At 42.7% G+C, this 19,789-nt stretch overlaps 1 protein-coding gene across 2 annotated transcripts; it reads right to left on the reverse strand.

Annotated features, from left to right (window-relative positions):
• Nucleotides 1-4,137: 4,137 nt before the first annotated feature.
• On the reverse strand, nt 4,138-18,587 carry INTS15 (integrator complex subunit 15). 2 transcript variants are annotated; one of them, XM_056534169.1, is made up of 7 exons: nt 18,484-18,587; nt 17,794-17,994; nt 15,479-15,700; nt 13,089-13,254; nt 11,690-12,175; nt 7,538-7,577; nt 4,138-4,939 (listed from the first exon to the last, which is right to left on the reverse strand). In XM_056534169.1, exons 2-7 carry the CDS (start codon nt 17,983-17,985, stop codon nt 4,573-4,575), a joined length of 1,473 nt encoding a protein of 490 aa, XP_056390144.1. In that variant the 5' UTR covers nt 17,986-17,994; nt 18,484-18,587; the 3' UTR covers nt 4,138-4,572. The 2 variants fall into 2 exon arrangements, with proteins under 2 accessions (XP_056390144.1, XP_056390145.1); XM_056534170.1 differs by lacking the exon at nt 18,484-18,587 and adding an exon at nt 18,455-18,478.
• Between the last annotated feature and the right edge of the window lie 1,202 nt (nt 18,588-19,789).

The following is a 19,789-nucleotide window of genomic DNA, read 5'->3' on the forward strand; positions in this document are numbered from 1 at the left end:
AGGGGATGAGATGTGTAAGCACCAGAATACCCCTTTAAATTCAAAACAAGGGGGCTTGGAGTGAAGTCTATGGGTCTATTCACACGTCAGAATTTCCGCTTGAGGAACTTCACTTCAAATTAAAACCCATAGACTTCTATGGGATTCCGCACTCCCATTCACACTTCTGAATTTCCGCTTATTTACATAGTTTTTATTTTTAATGGGGAAAAGGGGGTGATTCAAACTTTTATCAGCGAAGGGGTTAAATCACATTTATTAACTTTTATATTTAAAAAAAATTTTTTTTTTTTGACACAATTTTTTTTTTTTTTTTACACATTTATAGCCCCCATAGGAGACTATAACATGCAATGCATTGATCGCATACACTGATCAATGCTATGCCATAGCATTGCATTGATCAGTGTTTTCAGCACTCAATTGTTCCAGCCTGGATCTCAGGCTTGAAGCAATCAATTGCCGATCAGATGCAGAGGAGGAAGGTAGGGATCCTCCTTGTGTGTCCTCAGCTGATCGGGACACTGCGGTGGTCCCGATCAGCTCGACTGAGCTGCCGGGAATAATTATTTTACATTTTAGATGCAGCGATCAACTTTGATCACCACGTCTAAGGGGTTAATACTGGACATCACCGCGACTGGTGATGTCCGGTATTAGCCATGGGTCCCGGCTGTTGTTAGGTGCCGGGACCAACCCGATATGAAGTGGAGTCAGCCTGTGACCCTGCGTTATATCGCAGGAGCGAGCAAAGGGCGTACAGGTACGCCCTTCGTCCTTAACAGGTTAACTTGAGGCGGAATTCCACAAGCGGAAATTCTGCCATGTGAATAGACCCTAAGGCACCATGGCATATAATTAGAACCCTACCGAGTTACAGTCGTGTATTATATAACATTTATACAAGATCCCATCATAACAGGTAGATAGAGGGGTGGGATTATAATAGGCGTAAAATTTCAGTTATATTAACAGGTGCTGCAGATGGATCAGAAAGATGGCTGCCGTAACAAGACACCGCGGCGGAGGATCTCTGTTCTGGGATACCTAAAAATTATACATTTTATTGCTTTATTTATTTAAAAACAAAAAACAGAAAATGGATATCCTATCCCTGGGATCATACGCCCTACATACCTTGTGATCAGCTGAAGGGGTAATGTGAATGCTAGAAAAGGAAAAGAAAAACAGGTGTCATTTTTCCAAAAACAGCACCGCACTTCTCCCCAGTTTGTGTGTGGTATTACAACTTGGCCCCATTCACTGAGCAGTAATACCAGACTGAGCGGTAATACCAGACACAACCTGAAGCCAAGTGTGGTGCTGTTTTTTTTTAATCCTGTATAAACCATTTAATGTTTACCTCTGCCCGTGCTTGCAATCTCTATACCAGTGTTTCACAACCAGGGGGCATCTAGCTATTGCAAAACTACAACTCCCAGCATGCAAATCCCAGCCAGCAGGCACAATGGTTGGGAAACACTGGTTTAGGCAAAAAAGAAATCTACAAATGCCAAGATAACAGCAGATTTGCAACAGCTGGAGGAGCATTGGTTGGATAACACCGCTATATTCTATTAGTAGCAGCAATGCAAGATGCTGCAGTATTGTCACATTTACGCTATTAATAGGTACAGATTGTAAAGATGAGCATTATTAAACATTAAAGAGGCGGCAGCACAAGCGCCATAACACCTTCAAATAGCTGACTGGATAGACCATCAATTCTGTAAGGCTGGATCACCCCTTTAAATGGCATTTATTCAGCTGGGATTATACTCACTGTATGGCGTTTTATTGGGTCAAAACCGCTAAGGTAATATGAAATGCCAGACTCACAGGGCATTTTTTCTTTTCATGTTTTTTTTTTCCCACTTGTTTTTTTAAAGGGGTACTCCCGTGGAAAACATTTTTTTTTTTTTTTAATCAAAAGTGCCAGAAAGTGAAACAGATTTGTAAATCACTTCTATTAAAAAATCTTAATCCTTCCAGTACTTTTTAGGGGCTGTATACTAAAGAGAAATCCAAAAAAGAAATGCATTTCCTCTGATGTCCTGACCACAGTGCTCTCTGCTGACCTCTGCTGTCCATTTTAGGAACTGTCCAGAGCAGGAGAAAATCCCCATAGCAAACATATGCTGCTCTGGACAGTTCCTAAAGTGGACAGAGATGTCAGCAGAGAGCACTGTGGTCATGACATCACAGGAAATGCATTTCTTTTTTTGGATTTCTCTGTAGTATACAGCTCCTAAAAAGTACTGGAAGGATTAAGATTTTTTAATAGAAGTAATTTACAAATCTGTTTCACTTTCTGGCACCAGTTGATTTAAAGAAAAAAAAAAAAAAAGGTTTCCACAAATCACAGCATGCTAAGGGAATGGCATTTTCCCCCCAGAAATCTTGGTGTTAAAGGGGTACTCCGCTCCTAGAAATCTTATCCCCTATCCAAAGGATAGGGGATAAGATGTCTATTTGCAGGGGTTCCCAATAGACTTATTGGGATGCGGCACCCCAGACATCTGGTGCACGGAGCGGATGACTGGAGCAGTGCCGGATGACTGGTGAAGTGAGAAGGACGCTTGTGACATCACTTCCACGCCTCACTCGTGACGTCACGGCCATGCCTCCTCAATGCAAGTCTATGGGAGGGGGCGTGACGGCCGTCACGCCCACTCCCATAGACATGCATTGAGGGGTCGTGACCGAGTCGTCACAAGCGGGGCGCGGCCGTTACGTCACGAGCCACTGGAGCTGCACCCAAGCCTCTAAATAAACGCCGGGTGCAGTATGGAGATTGCAGGGGTCCCCAGCAGCTGAACCCCCATGATCAGACATCCTATCCCCTATCCTTTGGAAAGGGAACAAGATGTCTAGGGGCGGATACCCCTTTAAGGGTATATTCAAACAGTGGAATGTTTGTTCAGAATTTTGCAGGAATATTCCTCACAGACATTTTGCTGCAGCAGCGTCCCATTGATTTCAATAGAATTCTGCTGCACTGTTCACACAGTAAGAATTCACATTTTACGCCTTGTGAACATGGCCTTAAACTTCTATAGGAGGTAAGAAATGCAATGTTTTTTTAAATTGGCAATTTTTATGGCATGCCCAATTCTTCAAGTCGCATGATTAAAGAATCACACAACTTGTTATAAAAACGCCAAAGATAAAGCGTCAAACAGTATTTCGGGTAAAAAAAAACTTTAAAAAACGCCCAAGTTGTGCGGAATCCCAGCCTTCAAGTGACCACTTTATGGCTATACTCTTTCAATATTAAAGGGGTACTCCCCTGGAAAACATTTTTATTTTTTTAACTGGTGCCAGAAATGTAAACAGATTTGTAAATTACTTCTATTTAAAATTTTTAATCCTTCCAGTACTTATCAGCTGCTGTATGCTCCACAGGAAGTTCTTTTCTTTTTGAATTTCCTTTCTGTCTGACCACAGTGCTCTCTGCTGACACCTCTGTCCATTTTAGGAACTGTTCGGCGCAGGAGAGGTTTGCTATGGGAATTTGCTCCTGCTCTGGACAGTTCCCGACATGGACAGAGGTGTCAGCAGAGAGCACTTTGGTCAGACTGGAAATAAATTCAAAAAGAAAAGAACTTCCTCTGGAACATACAGCAGCTGATAAGTACTGGAAGGGTTAAGATTTTTAAATAGAAGTAATTTACAAATCTGTTTAACTTTCTGGCACCAGTTGATTTTCATTTTTTTTTTTTTTCCCAGTGGAGTACCCCTTTAAAGTGATCTTCTCTTATGTGGTTATATGGCAGTATTTTCCCACCAGTGTGTGCCTCCAGCTGTTGCAAAACTAAAACCACAGCATGCATAGACAGGCTGTCCAGTCATGCTGGGAATTGTAGTTTTGCAACAGCTGGAGGCACACACTGGTTGGAAAATACTGCCATATAACCACATAAGAGAAGATCACTCAAGACTAAGCACAGCAGAGTCTGATGCCATGTGCTGTAAAACCAGTGGCATATCTCTCTGCACAGCTGATGCCCAGAGTGGGTACCTCTATTGCAGTAGTCTCCAACCTGCGGACCTCCAGATGTTGCAAAACTACAATTCCCAGCATGCCCGGACAGCCGTTGGCTGTCCGGGCATGCTGGGAGTTGTAGTTTTGCAACATCTGGAGGTCCGCAGGTTGGAGACCACTGCTCTATCGTCTTGCATTGTCATAGAATAAGCTAATCTAGGAAAGAGAATGGTTGATAAGATATCTGCTGAATCAAATGACAGTTGTCTGCAAGCTATGGCTCTCCAGGAACTACAACTCTCAGCATGGCCTAAAGAGACGGCAAACCACTGCTCTTAGAAAATGGAGGTCTCCTCCTTTTTTTTTTCTCCCTATATACAAATTGTGAATATATTGTTTTTCACGCGACAAGTCCAGAGAGTGAGAACGTGATCTAAACAATGAAACCATATCTGCATCTGGTGTACTGTAACAAGCAGCCCGTGATGCCTCTGTCTGTGACGCTGCCCGGTCAGCTGAAGCATCTCCATGTACGACTGTCCTCCCTGTCAATGAGTCCATCCTCGGAATATATATCGTAGAGGTAATCAACGCATTGGTCGAAAAGGAAAGGCCATGCCAGGCATGAAAGTCTGCACGGGATGTCCTGGTAGTGCGGGGTGCGTTGGCAGTGCTGCATGGGTGGGCAGGGCAGGATGTGCAGGGAGTGCTGTATGAGCGGGCAATGCTGCATGACCAGGTAGAGTAGAGTGAGCGGGGAGGACTGTGTGTGCAGGAAGAGCAGCATGAGTGGGCAATGCTGCATGGGCAGGGAGTGTGGGGTAACCCAAAGGTGGTGTGTGAATGTGAGGGTAGTATGCGGGGGTCAGAGTCGGAGTAAGAGTTGGAGTCAGAGTCTGAGTCGGATGAGCAGGCTGCGGCTGCACTGGACCGGATACCACCAATTGCATCAAACTGAAAGGAAAGGAAAAATGTTTTGGGGTTAAAAGGAGCAATATACAGAATAAGCATAAATATAGTAGGATTGTGTACAAATATAGTGTAGACAGCTCCACCCACTCCCGTCTGTTGTGGCCGCCAATCTGTCATTATTCTATAGATACCAGTATAGAAGCACCAGTGCTGTGGAGTCCGAGTCGAGGAGTCAGACGTAATTTTGGGTACCTGGATGTCGGAGTCAGCAAACAATGCACCGACTCCGACTAAATTTAGATTGGAATAAAAAAAAAAAAGCAAGTTTAAATGTCCCAATTTACAAAAAGTTATAATGAATGACTTCTCTACTGTAAGAATAAAGACCAATGCATGCAGTGCCTCACGTAACAGCAAAACGAACACGTTAAGTGACCTTGAAGAAGCTTTTCATGTGCTTCACTATATGGCACGCAACGCACAATTAGGAGCGGCAATACTTATACTTTCCATAGTGTTGTGTTCTGCTGTTACAGGGAACCCATGGGTAACCTAACCTCTCACTGATAAGGGGTTAAGTAAATATGTTTTTTTGCAGGACTAGAGACACTTGTATAAGTGAAGGGATTGGAGGGTCAATAGTTCAAGACTGAAGCTGTAAACCATTGGAAAAACTGCTGCCATTCAGCTAAGGCTATAAAAACTTGTAACCTCCGATTGTTAGCTTAAACTTTAAACATGACTATGAGATTCTACTAGGGAAATCATGTTTTATAATAAATGCCCCTTCCTGGATCCTCCCACTGCCCTATCTTCAGCAGCAGATCAGCAAACAAAAAGGAGAAGGCAGCAGCTTCTGCCCAACTACCTCTCTCTGCTAGAAGAGCTTAGAAGAACTTGGTGGAACAGCTTCTTGGATTCAACTGTAAGTGTTTATAAATACATTCGCATATTAATACAGAGTAGTCGGGAGTACAAAAAACTGCAGTCGGCACATTTATCTACCGACTCCACAGCCCTGAAAAGCACCCAAGAAGTTAGGTGGTCCGAGTAAATTCCATTTAAAGGGGGCCATACAAAGTTAGCTGGACCCAATGATTTCAAAGGAAATGACTGACTGACTATATTATGTGTGTGGGGCTGTGTTGACTTTTTCCTGCCAGATAACACTGGTGGAAAGAAGGATCAGGCATGTGGAGATGTAATGCATATTTCTTGTCTTCTGAAGGAATGTGTCTGGCAGCGGCTTATTTTCCTCTTCCTATCAAAAGCACAAGCTCAACAGTGTATATGTATTGGGGAGGGAGGAGGTAATACAAGTGGTCAGACAACAGCTACTGTAAGTGTATCCCCACCTACAGTTTAAAGGGGTACTCCGGTGGAATATATATTTTTTTTTTAATCAACTGGTGACACAAAGTTAAACAGATTTGAAAAATAACTTCTATTAAAAAAATCTTAATCATTCCAGTACTTATTAGCTGCTGAATAGTACAGAGGACATTTTTTTCTTTATGGAACACAGAGCTCTCTGCTGACATCATGAGCACAGTGCTCTCTGCTGACATCTCTGTCCATTTTAGGAACTGTCCAGAGCAGGAGAGGATTTCTATGGGGATTTTCTCCTAATCTGGACAGTTCTTAAAATGGACAGAGGTGTCAGCAGAGAGCACTGTGCTCGTGATGTCAGCAGAGAGCTCTGTGTTCCAAAAAGAAAAGAATTTTCTCTGTAGCATACAGCCGCTAATAAGTACTAGCAGGATTAAGATTTTTTAATAGAAGTAATTTACAAATTTGTTTAACTTTCTGGCACCAGTTGATTTAAAAAAAAATAAAAAATAAAGTTTTCCACCAGAGTACCCCTTTAATGCACAGAGATAGCGGTCGCCACCTCTGAAACAGGTGTAGAACTTGTAATGCCTTATGTATGAATAAAACACTGTGCATACATTGAGAGTTTAAAGGGGCAATGACACTTTTGGCATATCACAGGGACAGCGCTCTTTTTTGCACTGTGCTATAGACTAGATCAGCGAGACAAAGATCGCTTCGAGCTGTGAAGTGAACAGCAATGACACGCCCTTCTGATCAGTAGGGGTCTCAGCACTGAGACTACGATGGACAAAAACTTTTGACATGCCCCTGCGACAGTGAAGGGTCTGTTCACACGTACAGTATTCTGCGCAGATTTGATGCGCAGGATTAGAAGCCGTGTTCAGTCATTCAGTTTACATTGAAATCTGCAGCAGAAAATCCTGCGCATCAAATCTGCACAGAATACTGTACGTGTGAATAGGCCATAAAACAGTGTTTTCCAAACAGTGTGTCTCCAGCTGTTGCAAAACTACAACTTCCAGAATGCCTGGACATGTTATGGTAAAATGAAAAAATAAGTATGGTTCTTAAAAAGACGAGGAGGTTAAACGAAAACTCCATAATGGAAGTGTCCTCAAGGGGCTAAGCCAGTGTTTAACCAGAGCTCCCCCCAGCTGTTGCAAAACTACATCTCCCAGCATGCCCGGACAGCCTATGGCTGTCCGGGCATGCTGGGAGATGTAGTTTTGCAACAGTTGGAGACACACTGTTTGGAAAACACCGCTTTAAAACTGCAATCTGTAGTCAACAACGTACACCACTTACTTGTTATGGGGAAGTCTTGCGCAGAGGGTTCTCAGGTCATCTGCAAAGGAAAAAATTAATATTAATAAAATGTTTACTCATACATTTGATCTTGTAATACTTATATGGGGTCAAATCAGTTCTGACGATTAAAGGGGTATTCCAGGAAAAAAAACTTTTTTTATATCAACTGGCTCCAGAAAGTTAAACAGATTTGTAAATTACTTCTATTAAAAAAATCTTAATCCTTCCAATAATGATCAGCTGCTGAAGTTGAGTTCTTCTTTTCTGTCTGGCAACAGTGCTCTCTGCTGACATCTCTGCTTGTCTCGGGAACTGCACAGAGTAGAAGAGGTTTGCTATGGGGATTTGCTTTTACTCTGGACAGTTCCCGAGACAGGTGTCATCAGAGAGCACTTAGACAGAAAAGAACAACTCAACTTCAGCAACTCATAAGTACTAAAAGGATTAAGATTTTTTTAATAGAAGTAATTTACAAATCTAAAGACGGTAGGTAGCCAGTGGTAACATTGTAAAATTCTGCTTTATTCGGATCCTCATAAAACCGCATGCAAGCGGGATTCAGCCACAGACAACAATTGCAGGTAAACGTGGACGCGTTTCGGGAATAAATCCACCCTACCGCAATCCCCGAGGCAGGAAGCCAAAAAAACGAGGCAGGCGAGCGGGGAGGAAACATCGGCACCAGACGCTCTCCTTGGGAGAGCAGGCCGAGGACTCAGTAACCGGAATCAGTGAGGTACTTAATTTGTCTGCGCCCCAGATTGGAGTTTTGTCCAAGGGTTTGAGACTATCCGAGACGTTAATCGTTTGTAAGATCTTTGACCCTAAAAAGACACTTTGCCCTCAAGCCTCCTGAACTTTCTCAAGATGCCACTAATTTATCAGAGACTTTCTCTCGTGATACTATGGGTGCTCTTCACAGTGATGTATTGGAATCTGTGTCCAATTCACTCTCTAATGCACCAATAACGAATGTTTCTGAATTCTGAACAGATTTCTTTGTGCAATCTTAGATTGATGGTATTAGAATCCATGAAAGTATCCAATTTGACCAATGTTTCTGGTGAATTTTGCATGAGTAATCCGGATTTTTATCCTGTGCACTCCAGATCACCTGCTATGGACAATTTCCAGGACCTAATTATGCACGATTTGGTGGAACTCAAAAATTCCTGTACTCGCAGGGGTCCTGGTAATTTGTCCAGACAGGAAAATCTGGCTGTTAGACAGATCAAGGATAATAACCAGCTGGTTGTGAGAGCAGCCGATAAGGTGGGTATGGTGGTATATTTGGTCTTCAAGGATTTGTTTATTCAACAAACTATATAAACCTGCGTCCAAAGCACCTATGGTACACTGCCATCGGATCCAACCTCCCTTTTTAGGGAGGATCTGAGGGCAGTGTTGGACTTTGGTCTTGGTTTGGGAGTAATTTCACAAAAACAGTACGATTATATCCTGGTTCATAACCCAACTACCCCTGTTTTCCACTCACTGCCTAAGGTACACAAGGACCGATTCCCCCCCCCCCCCCTATGAGACCCATTGTGGCGGGAATCGGTTCCTTGAACGAACGCCTTAGCCAGTGGGTGGATTCGATTCTAAAGCCTTTGGTTCCTTTATGTCCCAGCTACATCAAAGATTCCCAACATTTGTTGTCCATAGTGGACCAGTTAGAGTGGAATTCGTCTTACTCCTGACTCACTATGGACATCGAATCTTTATACTCATCTTTACCCCATCATCTATTCTGGTCGTTAGCTACATTATGTCCACATTTTCCACCTATAGTCTTGCGTTACAGGAGTTTGTCATTGAGGCTTTACGTTATTTGTTATCACATAATTATTTTTCTTTTGATGGAAAATGTTTTATTCAAAAAACGGGCGCTTCAATGGGCGCTAGAGCCTCACCTTCAATTGTTAACATTTTTGTTTTTTGGTGGGAATTACAATACATTTTTTGTGAGGACAACCCATTCCAACAGGACATAGCCTACTTTGGTAGGTTTGTGGACGATGTGGTCATAATTTGGAAATCAGACGCATCTAGGGTACAGTATTTTATGGATTTTGTTAACAATAACCCATTTAATTTATGGTTTACGTTTTCATGGAATAAAACCCAAGTTTCGTTTCTAGACATTCAGTTGGTAGCCAATACCCCTCAGGTTCACACATCTACTTATCGCAAGGCTTGTGCTGGTAACTCTCTTTTGAGAGCGAAGTCTTGTCATCCTAGACATACAATTGCTGCTGAGCCTGTGGGTGAATTCCCCCGTGCAAAGCGTAATTGTTCTTCACAAGACCTGTATAACAATGAAGTTACTGTAGTTACAAAGCGCTTGCTAAATAGGGGTCATTCCCCGACAATAATCAATAGAGCTCTTGACAAGGTCCAGGTGAAAGATAGGAGGGATCTTTTAATTTCTTCTGGTAAGGGCAGTACAGGTTCAAAGAGGCGTAATGAAGAGAAGGTCACGTTTGTTACTACTTTCAGTACAGAATACCATGAGATAACCAAAATTGTAAAAAAGTATTTGCCGGTGTTGTCACAGGATCCAATCTTGGCCAAATACACACGGAGCGGTTGCAGGTTTTCTTCTAGACGTGCTCCCACCCTCGGTAATATCTTGTCCCCTAACCTGTTTTCCACCGGCAGCGACACTAGTCCCACCTGATTGCAGGTTAAAGGATTTTTCAAGTGTAGACTCTCACGCTGCGTGGTGTGTAAACACGCTCAGGTTACTAAAGAATTTGTAAATCTTAATACCAAACAGAGTGTCCCCTATTCGATCGTATATTAACTGTCAGACTACGTTTACAGATTACGTTATGTCTTGTATCAGTTGTAAACTTATGTATGTGAGTAGCACGAAACGCTTTTTAAAAAAAACGCATACAGGAACACATTCGTGCCGCAGTGAATCCGCACCATGTGAACGCCTCTACTGTTTCTAAACATTTTCGAGACGTACACGGTGGTGATGTATCTAACATGGTTTTCTGCGGCATAGAATGTGTTCGTAGGCATCCGAGAGGAGGAGATAGGGTTAGATCTTTGCGAAATAGGGAGGTCTTTTGGATACATAATCTTCAGACCATCCACCCGGGTGGTCTGAACTTGAGGAGTGATCTAATCTTCCATTATTAGTGATTTTTTTTGCTTTATTAATAGTATTTATACTTTTTGTTCCATAGTAGGTGGGTGTTCACATGGTGCGATCTTTTTCCTGCAAATTTTTTTGTTTTTGTATTTTGTCATCAGTTATTTTTATGTCTTTTGCTGTTTTTACAGTAAATTAATAACTTTTGTATGTTTATACTATATAAGTGTTATACTAATCCCCGGTTACACATTTCATGTATGTTAGGGTAAATCTGAGTGAATGGAGGGGGTTAACAAGGTTGGACCTTAGTTTTGACTCCTCCCTTTTCTCAATAGACACCCATATATAACCTGGTTGTTTAGTAAGGTATATCGTGTTATTCCCGAAACGCGTCCACGTTTACCTGCAATTGTTGTCTGAGGCTGAATCCCGCTTGCATGCGGTTTTATGAGGATCCGAATAAAGCAGAATTTTACATCGTTACCACTGGCTACCTACCTTCTTTTGATTTCTTATGCTGGAGCACATAGCCGTGTTGGGTGTCCTGTGAGCTGACCATTCCTGCCTTGCTAATTTACAAATCTGTTTAACTTTCTGGAGCCAGTTGAGATATATATATCTATATATCTATATATATATATATATATATATATATATATATATATATATATATATATATATATATATATATATATATATATCTATAGCAACAGGAGAATCCTTTGGTTATATATATATATATATATATATATATATATATATATATATATATATATAATTATATATAGTTTTTTTTCCTGGATAACTCCTTTAACACCTTTATTTCCAAATATCAAGAAGGTCATTTTGAGCTCATGCACCCTATAGAATTGGGTCACTTGCTCCATGTCTTCTGTAGTATTGTGCACACACCTAAAATAGCGTCAAAATCAAGCAACAAAACTGTGATGGGTAAACTCTTTGTAACAAAAGAATCACCAACTAACACTGTGTAACAATGCAGGCAATTCTATGCAACCCATGTGTGTTCCAAAACTTACCCCGGGTGCAAAGTAATGCCCCCGTCGCCATGGAGACTTGTAGAGCTTGAGCCAGCCGATCCAGTGCCAGTTCCATCTCTTGTTCAGCATTCAGTGGGTTAAGTTCCTCGCAGAGTTGCCCCAGCTCTTCCACCAGAGGCACAAGCTGCTCGAACAGGATAAGTGCCAAGCGCCCATACAAGCTCTTCTCGGTCAGGTGGGTCTGAAGGACCATGAGGCCTTGCAGGACACTCAAATGTAACTTTGAGTAAAGGTTCTGGTCTTCCACAATAGGACCGCCACCAGCCGCCTTTTGCTTCCGTCTATAGGCCAGAGGGGCTATCACACACCACCGCACCAAACCCATCAATGGGGAGAAGCCAAGGAAACCAATAGGCAGGTTGGCCGTAATAGGGGTGTTGAGGAAGGTAATCAGAATTAGACGAGGGTCCTCAAAAATCCAGGATACAATCATTTCCAGGAGATCATGAGGCGGGATGAGCTCCTCTGAAAGGTTATAGAAAACACGATGGTTCAGAAGAGGTTTATTCATTGAATGTGAACTTAAAGGGATACTCCGGTGGAAAACATTTTTTTTTTTTTTTAAATCAACTGGTGCCAGAAAGTAAAACATATTTGTAAATGACTTCTATTAAAAAATCTTTACCCTTCCAGTACTTTTTAGTAGCTGTATGCTACAGAGTAAATTCTATACTTTTTGAATTTCTTTTTTGTCTTGTCCACAGTGTTCTTTGCTGACACCTCTGTCCGTGTCAGGAACTGTCCAGAGCAGAATAGGTTTGCAATGGGGATTTTCTCCTGCTCTGGACAGTTCCTGACACAGGCAGCAGGTGTCAGCAGAGAGCACTGTGGACAAGACAAAAAAGAAATTCAAAAAGAAAAGAATTTCCTCTGTACCATACAGCTACTAAAAAGTACTGGAAGGGTAAAGATTTTTTAATAGAAGTAATTTACAAATGTATATAAAACAAGAAAGGGGAGAGCACTCTAAGGGCATATATCACCTGGACTGGAGTGCGGCCAAACCCCGGTACCTGTGGGGTGCACACATACAAGCATCAAGTATCGGAAAGATTCAATAAAGTAAAACATGCGTGCACTCACCGCTCAGCGGAGATCGGTTCACGGGAAGCTGGGTCGCAGCATAGGCGCGGGAAGTATGGCGCTCGGAGGCTTCGCCTCCGAGCGCCACACTTCCGGCGCCTATGCTGAGACCCAGCTCCCCGTGAACCGGACCCCGACATGCAGTGGTCTCCGCTGATCGGTGAGTGCACCTACGTCTTTCTTTATTGAATCTAATTTACAAATCTGTTTAACTTTCTGGCACCAGTTGATTTAAAAAAAAAAAAAGTTTTCCACCGGAGTACCCCTTCAACTAAAACACACTAAAAACACTTACCTGTGGACATATCATAGAGGGCAGCAACTGCACTGATGAACTGGCAGCAAAAGCGTGGGCTGACGTTAAAGATCTGCTTCAGGGTTTGGATGGAGCTCGGCACCAAGCCACAGTAGTCGCCCACCAGGGCCTTGGCCAAACGTACACAGTACACGGCTGGAGTGCGCTGCAAGTACAAAAAAATTGTAAGCTATCGTGTAATGTACAAAAATATGCAATTTTCCAGCCTTTACATTTCTATTCACTGACAGCAAGAAGATAATGAAAGCTGTAAGCACTTGGCACCACACACTGAATGAACATCTATGTGTTAGATTTCAGGATATCCTGTAACTCCATATTCCCATTGTCAATAGAGGGGAATAATGCTTCATGAAGATTATATGTTGGTCTATGTTCTCACCAGTGTTGTAAATTCTGTTTTTCCTGTTCCCTCATAGGAGTCGTTATAGATCCACCTTACAAAGGACACCGTCAGCACTTGGACCACACTTAAGGGATACAACAGGTTCCATCATCCATCATAGAAAATAGCGATGCACCGAAAAGGAAATTTTGGGCCGAAATGGAAACCAAAAATTTAGGCTGTGCATGGCCGAAAATCGAAACCGAAAATGCATTGCCCCGCCCACTTTCTTTCAATATAGATTTTGTAAAATTGTATTATCAGAATTTTTAGTTAATGATGTATTTGAAGAGGATGCGGGGGGGGGGGGGGGGGGGGGGGCTATAGAAAGTACAGGCCAGGCTTGGCGCCACAGCACTGCCACTCACTATACAATGACTCCAGGACACACTAAAGGGGTACACACCTGTCTGATTGGTTGCTATAGGCAACTACTCCATTTTTACTTTTGATAAATTGATAAATAGATTGAGTACTATTTTTATTTTGATGGGACTTTTTGGATCACTTTTTTTTTTTTCTTCTACATTGAGTAAACAAAAATCAGCAATTCTGGGGATTCTTCTGTATCTCCCAAGCAACAGTTTATCTTGGCCAGACCTGATGGATCTGGAGCAGGGAATAATGATTGCCCGAGTTCCTTCCCACGGCACAGGGAGGATAAGGCAGTGTGGTGCCGGTGTGCAGTTCTGCACCTCACACAGGAGAGAAAGTTGAAAGCCATGCCCCGATTTTAGGCCACGCCTGCCGAAATTATCGGCAGGATACCCCCTTAGCCGAAAAGGCCAAAAGGGGCATTTTCGGCAGCCGAAATTTGGGTGCATACCTAATAGCAAACATAGCCACAGCACTTTGCTTAAAATATGATACACTTGCAATAAAAATGGATGCATAATCTACCAATCCCTGTGTCTAAAGGGTATACTAGTCCATTATTTCAAAGAATCCTTATGGGGTGATAGTACAAAAAAAAGCAAAAAACTAAAAACTCTTTATTCCTCCAAGGCACAGTGCAACATTCCGACTCTATTGTGAGTCTTTGTCAAGCAAGGGTTCCATCATGATGTCTGCCAATATGACAGAAAGACCAGTGCTGTGTGCTGCCCTATACTTCTCATCAAGTAGGACAAAATCTGCAACAGAGCCTACAATGCTGGTGACAACACAATCTTATAGCTGCCATTTACTGTCATTTGAAAAAACTTTCAACATGTTGTACAGACATATCAAAAGTTTAGATTGCACCGGTTCTCAGTCCAAAGACCAACTGCGATTGTGAGCTAAAAGCTGCTGAAGTGCCCAGTAATGCGCGCTTCATTCCCTGACTGACAATGAAATTAGACTTATTCAGTGCTTTAGTCTATGCAGTGATTACGTTGGAAAGAAAGGCTGGCCAGGGAGTGAGCAGCAGAGCCACACATTTTATTGGCTGATAACTTACCGCACAACGAGGCTCAAGAGTGAGACCCGATGCATTCTAAACTTTTGATATTTTTTTAAAATGACAATGATGCTTTAAAGGGGTACTCCGGCCCTGAGACATCTTATCCCCTATCCAAAGGATATCGTGACACTCCGCCCCGTGGTCGCTACCCGGCTGTTTGTGAGCTGGCACCGCGTCGTGCAACTCAAACAGGTGGGTGGCGAATACAAGATTGCGGGGGTCCCCAGCAGTGAGACATCTTATCCCCTATCCTTTGAATAGGGGATAAGATGTCTCAGGGCCAGAGTACCCCTTTAAAGGCATTATCCAGGAATAATTAAACAGAGCTAATTTATTTCAAAAGTAGAATCACTCCTGTCCTCAGGATGTGTGTGATATTACAACTTGGCTCTATTCACTTTAATGGAACTGAGCTGCAATACCACACACAACCTGAGGACATGGGTGGCGCTGTCTTCGGAATAAATCCGCTCTGTTTTCTAATCCTGGATAACCCCTATAAAGGGCAATGTCCAGACTAACAAGGTCACTGACTTGTACCTGGAGCCATGATGCAGCACATTCCAGCACTGGCAGCCTGCACACCGCCACTGCCATGGACGTCAGCTTGCCCAGGAGCGCCATTCGCTGCTCATCTGCCTTATTGCCCTGCGGGCTGAACAGCGAGGAGAAGATGACCTGGCGGACTGCCTCCTTGGTTTGGTCTTGAAAGTAGTTGCAGAGAATCTCCAGAAGCTGCAGCTCTTGCATGGCAGTAAATCGCTGAAGGGAGAAAAGGTTATCAATTATATATATACATAGCGGTATGTCACACTGGTACGCAGAACTGTAACATATAGTCTGTGGGGCCCCCATAAGATGCACCTCATACCAAGGATTACACCACAGCCGGATTATTTTGTTCTCAACATCTCACATTCTGAATTGTTCTCATACGGTCTATGAAGGTTCTTATAGGGAACCTGTACTCAGAGTTTCAAATCTTCCTAAAGTTACCATTGAGCGCATTGCATGGCCAAAAGGTGGATCCTGCTCGATATGTACCCAGAGCTCCCTGCTTCACTAGACCCTCCTCTCACCTCTGAGTGATAGTTCTAACATCCAATCAGAGCAGGCCCCTATACACATTATAGCACTGTGTTCCAACCAGTGTGCCTCACGCTGGTGCAAAACTACAACTCCCATCATGCTCAGACAGCACTGTAGTTTTGCCATAGCTGGAGAGTCACAGGTTGGGGGGACACTTCCCTATAGCGCAGTGTTACCTTAGCAGTGTGCCTCCACACAGGACAAGGCTGCAGTACCTTGCATCACCACTAGTATGGGGATTACAAGTACCAGCTTAACAGTGAAGAGGCTGCAGTGCTCACATCAGGGTGCCTCCAGCTGTTGCAAAACTACAACTTTTCTTCACTACAGGTGTAGGTTTGCAACACCCTGGTATGGGAGTGTGGGGAATGGGAGGACTACAGTACCCAGAAAGATTATCAGAATTAGGGTTATTTAGTTTAGAAAAAAGAAGGCTTAGGGGCGACCTAATAACTATGTATAAATATATCAGGGGCCGTACAGAGATCTCTCCCATGACCTATTTATACCCAGGACTGTATCTATAACAAGGGGGCATCCTCTACATCTAGAGGAAAGAAGGTTTCTACACCAGCACAGACGGGGTTCTTAACTGTAAGAGCAGTGAGACTGTGGAATTCTCTGCCTGAGGAGGTGGTCATGGGGAACTCTGTAAAAGAATATAAAAGGGTCTGGATGCATTTTTGGAGAATAATAACATTACAGGTTATGTATACTAGATTTATAGGGACAGAACATTAATCAGGGATTTATTCTGATGTCATATTTGGAGTCGGGAAGGAATTTTTACCTGTAGTATGAGTTTTTTTTTTTTGCCTTCCTCTGGATCAACTCAGTAGGGACTCATTAGGGTTATAGGTTGAACTTGATGGACTCTGGTCTTTTTTTCAACCTTATGAACTATGTTAACACTATTATAGCACAATTGATAAGCCAGGGTAACAATTGTGTCGGGGCTTCCGTTGCAGACTCTATTCAACAGCGGCAGTCTGTCCTCTGCACAACAGATCGTCACATTTCCAGCTGGAGTCTGTCATTGGATTATTGGATTTTAACCAGATAGCAAGCAACACATATATTATAATATGTGTGTATATATATATATATATATATATATATATATATATATATATAAGGAAAGTCCAGGGGTGGGCGGCACCTCGGTGTAGAAGCGTAGTTTGGTGCAGAGCAGCAAAAAAAAAAAAAAAAAAAAGCCTAGGTCAGGGGCCCACAGCTATCCACCAAAAAGAAGGTTGGCTGCAGCACACAAGTAGAGTTTCAAGTGGTTTTATTCCATTCCATAGCAACGTTTCAGCCGCCCATGCGGCTGAAACGTTGCTATGGAATAAAACCACTTGAAAACTCTACTTTTGTGTGCTGCAGCCAACCTATATATATGTTATTTTTTCTTTCGTCCTGTTATTTAAACAGAATCTTCAACAAAAGCCCCAAAAGAAGCCTCAGATGTGAACCAAGTCTTATGTGTATACAGGTCTCCCGATTATCCATCAATAGATTATATCAGGGGAAAGAGCATCGGGCACATTGAATTCCAATACGGTTTTCCCATAAGCTGCCAACAAAAAGGTGTAGGGCAGCAGTTTTTCTCCCCTTATACCAGTGAGAACACATGCACACTCGACCGTGCTGAGCATGCACGTGTTTTATCGCTAAAGAAAGAGCTCTTAGCCTACAGCAATTGAAGGTGTGTGTACGGCCGCTAATAAAAGCGCAATGTAGATCCGAGCGGACAGGGTTGCAATCACCTTGTTATGGGAGCCGCGATCCTTGGAATTTGGAAGATGAACCTCCTCAAGTAACTCGATGGGCCCCTTTTCCACCATGGGCACGGGGGCGCTCTGGAGCTGGCTGCTGAAATAGATGTCCAGGTGGTAGAGCACCTCCTTGGCAGCGCTGAGCGCATCCCTCCGAAGCAGAGAATGGCGTATGTCGCTCATTGTAACCCCCTGCAGAAAAAGAACCCGAAAAAACAGACTTTAATCAACTAGGCCAGTGAACTGAAACTCCCAGCATGCCCAGACACATGCACCCAACTGATGCCCCCAAAACCATTAATCAAGGTCCAGACAGAGGAGCATACTGAAATTAGGAGGACAAGTCTTGGGGCAGTGTTTCCCAACCCAACTGTTGCAAAACTACAAATCCCAGCATGCCCAGACAGTCAAAGATCGTCCAGGCATGCTGGGATTTGTAGTTTTGAAACAGCTGGAGGCTCCCTGGTTTGGAAACACTAAACTAGGCTGAGGAACCTCCAGGAGTACTACAAGTCCAAGCATACTCAGCCAGAACTTCACAGCTGCTAATGTTCTCCCTCCCAACACATTAAACTATTTATAATTACATGAGAGCTGATACACTGAAACGAAGGGACTGCTGTGTAAGGAGTACAGCCTATAGTTAGATTACCCCCTCTTTATATTGAAGCCTTTATTCACCTTCCGCCCCTGGCCACGCTGCTGTTGCCGTTCCCCTTGCTTTACAGGAACCAACACTAACACACCGGTAGCAACGGGGGCCGAGAAGGCCCAAATCAACAGCCCTCCCGGCTACCGTAGCTGGGGATGGGCGGGGTTAGAGCCAAGCCTCGATTTGGCCAAGCCATAGAAAGACTGCGGAGTTTTTTTTTTTCTGAATGATTTCAACAATAACTTTATTTGTAACGCTGTTTAAGACACTGGCACCTGCTTCCTTATATAAAAAAAAAAGGCGACTTCACCCGAAAGAACTTCTTTTTACAGCAGTGTTTCCCAAGCAGTGTGCCTCCAGCTGTTGCAAAACTACAACTCCCAGCATGCCCGGACAGCCGTAGGCTGTCCGGGCATGCTGGGAGTTGTAGTTTTGCAACAGCTGGGGGGGAGCTCTGGGGTACTTCGGTGAAAAACTTTTTTTTTTTAATCAACTGGTGCCAGAAAGTTAAACAGATTTGTAAATTACTTCTATTAAAAAATCTTAATCCGTCCGGTACTTTTCGCTGCTGAAATACTACAGAGGAAATTCTTTTCTTTTTGGAACACAGTGCTCTCTGCTGACATCATGAGCACAGTGCTCTCTGCTGACATCTCTGTCCATTTTAGGAACTGTCCAGAGCAGCCTATGTTTTCTATGGGGATTTTCTTCTTCTCTGGAAAGTTCTTAAAATGGACAGAGATGTCAGCAGAGAGCACTGTGCTCGTGATGTCAGAAGAGAGCTCTGTGTTCCAAAAAGAAAAGAATTTCCTCTGTAGTATTCAGCAGCTAATAAGTACTGGAAGGATTAAGATTTTTTAATAGAAGTAATTTACAAATCTGTTTAACTTTCTGGCACCAGTTGATTAAAAAAAAAAAGTTTTCCACCGGAGTACCCCTTTAAACACTGGCTTAGCCCCTTGAGGACACTTCCATTTTTGAGTTTTCGCTTAAACTCCTCGCCTTTTAAGAGCCATAATTAATTTTTAAATTTACTATAAAATGTACAGCAAAATAAAAATAAAAAATAATAATATTTGTTGGGGGATATTGAAAAAAAAACACAATTAGTAAATTTTAAGGGGTTTAGATTTTACGCAGTTCACTATACACGGACAAATTTTGTACTACTGTTTAAAATAAGTCAAAATGTTTATTTTTATTTTTTTGCCAAATGATTATGCTTAAAATCATCCTATTTATCAGTTTATGGTGCTGCTTAAAGGGGTACTCCGGTGGAAAACTTTTTTTGTTTTTTAATCAACTGGTGCCAGAAAGTTAAACAGATTTGTAAAT

Source organism: Hyla sarda, chromosome 8 (genome assembly GCF_029499605.1).
Source record: "Hyla sarda isolate aHylSar1 chromosome 8, aHylSar1.hap1, whole genome shotgun sequence".
Classification (NCBI taxonomy): Eukaryota; Metazoa; Chordata; class Amphibia; order Anura; family Hylidae; genus Hyla; species Hyla sarda.